The following is a 4,948-nucleotide window of genomic DNA, read 5'->3' on the forward strand; positions in this document are numbered from 1 at the left end:
AGGGGTAAACGTTCATCTATGCAAGGAAGACAATATGGTGGGCACACACACCGCGCCACCCTGTGGTTTTACCTACGTGACCATGGAGAGGACATGAGAAAATGGGATGGAAAATCTACTGCGACCCTAGAGGCACGGGTACGTGAATTGCAAAGGAAAACAATTGGGAAAAAGGAGTTCTCTGAAAGGTTTGCTGCTCCAACTTCCAGCAGGCAGTCCTTTAAACACAGAAATGAAGATTCTGACCAGGACTAGAGGGGCCCTGCCTCCAGCCAGGGGGAGGAAAGGGACAATCGAGTTTATTGGACTGTGTGGATTCGATGGCCTGGCACGTCAGACGCACAGAAGTATAAGGCTTTGGTAGACACCGGTGCACAATGTACTCTAATGCCATCAAGCTATAAAGGGCCAGAGCCCATCTGTATTTATGGTGTGACGGGGGGATCCCAGCAGTTAACTGTATTGGAGGCTGAAGTGAGTCTAACCGGTAATGAGTGGCAAAAGCACCGTATTATGACTGGCCCAGATGCTCCGTGCATCCTTGGCATAGACTATCTTAGAAGAGGATATTTCAAGGACCCAAAAGGGTTCCACTGGGCTTTTGGCATAGCTGCTTTGGAGACAGAGGACATTAAACAGTTGTCTACCTTGCCTGGTCTCTCAGAGGACCCTTCTGTTGTAGGGTTGCTGAGGGTTGAAGAACAGCAAGTGCCGATCGCTACCACAACTGTGCACCGATGGCAATATCGCACCAACCGAGACTCCCTGAGTCCCATCCATAAGCTAATTCGTCAACTGGAGAGCCAAGGAGTGATCAGCAAGACTCATTCACCTTTTAATAGTCCCATATGGCCAGTGCGAAAGTCTAATGGTGAGTGGAGACTAACAGTGGACTATCGTGGCCTGAACGAAGTCACGCCACCACTGAGTGCTGCAGTGCCGGACATGCTAGAACTCCAGTATGAACTGGAATCAAAGGCAGCCAAGTGGTATGCCACAATTGATATCGCTAATGCATTTTTCTCCATCCCTCTAGCAGCACAGTGCAGGCCACAGTTTGCTTTCACTTGGAGGGGAGTCCAATATACTTGGAATCGGCTGCCCCAGGGGTGGAAACACAGCCCTACCGTTTGCCATGGACTGATCCAGTCTGCGCTGGAGCAGGGGGAAGCTCCTGAACACCTGCAGTACATCGATGACATCATTGTGTGGGGTGACACTGCAGAAGAAGTTTTCGAGAAAGGGAAGAAAATAGTCCAAATCCTTCTGAAGGCCGGTTTTGCCATAAAACAGAATAAAGTTAAAGGACCTGCACGAGAGATCCAGTTTTTAGGAATTAAATGGCAAGATGGACGTCGTCAAATCCCAATGGATGTGATCAACAAGATAACAGCTATGTCTCCACCAACTAGCAAAAAAGAAACACAAACTTTCCTAGGTGTTGTGGGGTTTTGGAGAATGCATATTCCAAATTACAGTCTGATTGTAAACCCGCTCTACCAAGTAACCCGTAAGAAGAATGCTTTTGAATGGGGCCCTGAGCAACGACAAGCCTTTGAACAAATTAAGCAGGAAATAGTTCATGCAGTAGCCCTCGGGCCAGTCCGAACAGGACCAGATGTAAAGAATGTGCTCTACACCGCAGCCGGAGAGAATGGTCCCACCTGGAGCCTCTGGCAGAAAGAACCTGGGGAAACTCGAGGTCGACCCCTGGGGTTTTGGAGTCGGGGATACAGAGGATCTGAAGCCCGCTATACTCCAACTGAAAAGGAGATATTGGCAGCATATGAAGGAGTTCGATCTGCTTCGGAAGTGGTCGGTACTGAAGCGCAGCTCCTCCTGGCACCCCGACTGCCGGTACTAGGCTGGATGTTCAAAGGAAGGGTCCCCTCTACGGATCATGCAACTGATGCTACATGGAGCAAGTGGGTTGCACTGATTACTCAGCGGGCTCGAATAGGAAACCCCAGTCGCCCAGGAATCTTGGAGGTGATTATGGACTGGCCAGAAGGCAAATACTTTGGGATATCATCAGAGGAGGAGGTGGTTCGTGCTGAAGAAGCCCCCCTGTACAACAAGCTACCGGAAAATGAGAAGAAATATGCCTTGTTCGCTGACGGGTCCTGTCGTATTGTGGGAAAGCATCGGAGATGGAAAGCTGCTGTATGGAGTCCTACACGACGAGTTGCAGAAGCTGCTGAGGGAGAAGGTGAATCGAGTCAGTTTGCAGAAGTAAAAGCCATTCAGCTGGCTTTAGATATTGCTGAACGAGAAAAGTGGCCAGTTCTCTATCTCTATACTGATTCATGGATGGTAGCAAATGCCCTGTGGGGGTGGTTACAGCAATGGAAGCAGAACAACTGGCAGCGCAGGGGCAAGCCCATCTGGGCTGCGGCATTGTGGCAAGATATTGCTGCCCGGGTAGAGAACCTGGTTGTAAAGGTACGCCATGTAGATGCTCATGTGCCCAAGAATCGGGCTACTGAAGAACACCAAAACAACCAGCAGGTGGATCAGGCTGCTAAGATTGAAGTGGCTCAGGTGGACCTGGACTGGCAACATAAAGGTGAATTATTTATAGCCCGATGGGCCCATGACACCTCAGGCCATCAAGGTAGAGATGCAACCTACAGATGGGCTCGTGATCGAGGGGTGGACCTGACCATGGACACTATAGCACAGGTTATTCATGACTGTGAAACATGTGCTGCAATCAAGCAAGCCAAACAGTCAAAACCTCTTTGGTATGGAGGACGATGGCTGAAATATAAATATGGAGAGGCCTGGCAGATTGATTACATCACACTCCCTCAAACCCGCAACGGCAAGCGCCACGTACTTACAATGGTGGAAGCAACCACCGGATGGCTGGAAACATATCCTGTGCCCCATGCCACCGCCCGGAACACTATCCTGGGCCTTGAAAAGCAAGTCTTATGGTGACATGGCACCCCAGAGAGAATCGAGTCAGACAACGGGACTCATTTCCGAAACAACCTTATAGACACTTGGGCCAAAGAACATGGTATTGAGTGGGTGTATCACATCCCCTATCATGCACCAGCCTCTGGAAAAGTTGAATGATACAATGGACTGTTGAAGACTACACTGAAAGCAATGGGTGCTGGGACATTCAAAAATTGGGATACACATTTGGCAAAGGCCACCTCGTTAGTCAATACCAGGGGATCTGCCAACCGAGCTGGACCTGCCCAATCAAACCTGTTACGCACTGTAGAAGGGGATAAAGTTCCTGTAGTGCACGTAAGAAACATGCTGGGTAAAACAGTCTGGGCTACTCCTGCCTCAGGAAAAGGCAAACCCATTCGTGGAATTGCTTTTGCTCAGGGACCTGGATGCACTTGGTGGGTAATGCAAAAGAATGGGGAGGTCCGGTGTGTACCTCAAGGGGATTTGATACTGGGTGAGAATAGCCCATGAGTTGAATTGTAGTATGTTAATTATTATATAATAATGTATGTCATCACTACCATGATTGCTATATATCATAGATGAAAATGGTGATTAATTAGAATGTATTGGACAGAGTGTAACCTGAGCATGACATAAATGGTATGGAATAAGGGGTGGATATCTGTCCTGGTTCCAGTTAGGACAGAGTTAAGTAGCTCATAGTAGCTGGTAGGGTGCTATGTTTTGGATTAGGATGAGAAGAGCGCTGATAACATGCTGATGTTTTAATTGTTGCAGAGCAGTGTTTACACCAGGCCAAGGACTTTTCGGCTTCTTGCTCTGTCCTGCCAGCGAGCAGGCTGGGGGTGCAGCAGGAGCTGGGAGGGGACAGACCCAGGACAGCTGACCCAAACTGGCCAAAGGGGTATTCCATACCATCTGACGTCATGCTAAACAATATATAGGGGTGGCTGGCTGGGGTGGGGGGGCCGGCTGCTCGGGAATAGGCTGGGCATCGGTCAGCGGGTGGTGAGCAATTGCATTGTGCATCACTTGTTTTCTTACACATTATTATTGTTAATACTATTACCATTATCACTATTATTATTATTATTGTTATTATTATTTTCCTGTCTTAATAAACTGTCTTTATCTCAACTCACAGGCTTCACTTTCCCGTTTCTCTCCCCCATCCCAGAGAGGGAGGGGGGAGGGTGAGCGAACGGCTGTGTGGTGTTTAGCTGCCAGCCGGGTTAAACCACAACAGTTTGTTTGTTTGTTTGTTTGTTTTTGTTTGTTTGTTTTTCCCCTCATGGTTTTATTAACCAGTTTTCACAACAGTAATTGCTATAATCATTTTAATTCTATTTTCTCAATGGATGTTTCTACCTTTTAAGTAGTTTCCAAATAGTTTTCTCAAATCATCCGTTTAATAAATAAATGAAGCACCTAAACTAGAAAGAGCCAAGGTCAAGCCACCTCATGCACTTTTTTTTTTTTCTTTTTCTTTTGTTCAAAAGGACTTAAAGGAACAATAACATAGAAAAGGACTATGTTAAGTAAAGCTGTGTTAACTAAATAAACATCAAGCTTTATTTGACTGAAAGGAAATGCAGAGGTTGACAATGAGAATATCATAGCCATAGTTCACTTCCTCCTGTAAGAACAAAATATGTTACTGTTTACTTGGGAAAAAGCTTCCAAGAACTCACAATATCTGATGCCACAGAAATCCCTTTAGGTGATTTGGTTATTCTACTTATACCCCAGATCTCATTAAAAAAGAAGGTCTAGACTAGTAATTACTATTAAAAGCTGATAATCTTTTATAACATTTTTTTTTTTAATAATAATTTAGTGTATCTTTGGGGAGTTGCACTTCACTGTGATGAAAGGTAGGGATACCAGCGAGTCTTTTTATTATGCTTTGCTGTATAAATGGGATAAGGATGAAACACACTCTGAGAAAACATTGTTTTTTGTGTAACATCCTGACTGGTCATTGAGGGATGACAGAAAATCATAGAAAATTACA

At 46.1% G+C, this 4,948-nt stretch overlaps 1 protein-coding gene across 2 annotated transcripts; it reads left to right on the forward strand.

The window, feature by feature from the left end:
* The first annotated feature begins 265 nt into the window (after positions 1-265).
* On the forward strand, positions 266-4,071 carry LOC308188102 (uncharacterized protein). Of its 2 annotated transcripts, none has more exons than XM_080576758.1 (2): positions 266-871; positions 1,037-4,071. In XM_080576758.1, the coding sequence occupies exons 1-2, from the start codon at positions 388-390 to the stop codon at positions 2,941-2,943; spliced, it is 2,391 nt and encodes a 796-aa protein (XP_080432884.1). In that variant the 5' UTR covers positions 266-387; the 3' UTR covers positions 2,944-4,071. The 2 variants fall into 2 exon arrangements, with proteins under 2 accessions (XP_080432884.1, XP_080432885.1); XM_080576759.1 differs by having other exon boundaries at positions 1,040-4,071.
* The last annotated feature ends 877 nt before the right edge of the window (positions 4,072-4,948 follow it).

Source organism: Anser brachyrhynchus, assembly GCF_964034855.1.
Source record: "Anser brachyrhynchus genome assembly, chromosome: 1".
NCBI lineage: Eukaryota > Metazoa > Chordata > Aves > Anseriformes > Anatidae > Anser > Anser brachyrhynchus.

Bases quoted from the DNA above. Each gene is read 5' to 3' on its own strand.
- LOC308188102 (XM_080576758.1), top strand. From the start codon at position 388: ATGCCATCAAGCTATAAAGGGCCAGAGCCCATCTGTATTTATGGTGTG. The intron at 872-1,036 runs GTGAGTGGAGAC...CCATCCCTCTAG, and splicing joins GCCAGTGCGAAAGTCTAATG to CAGCACAGTGCAGGCCACAG.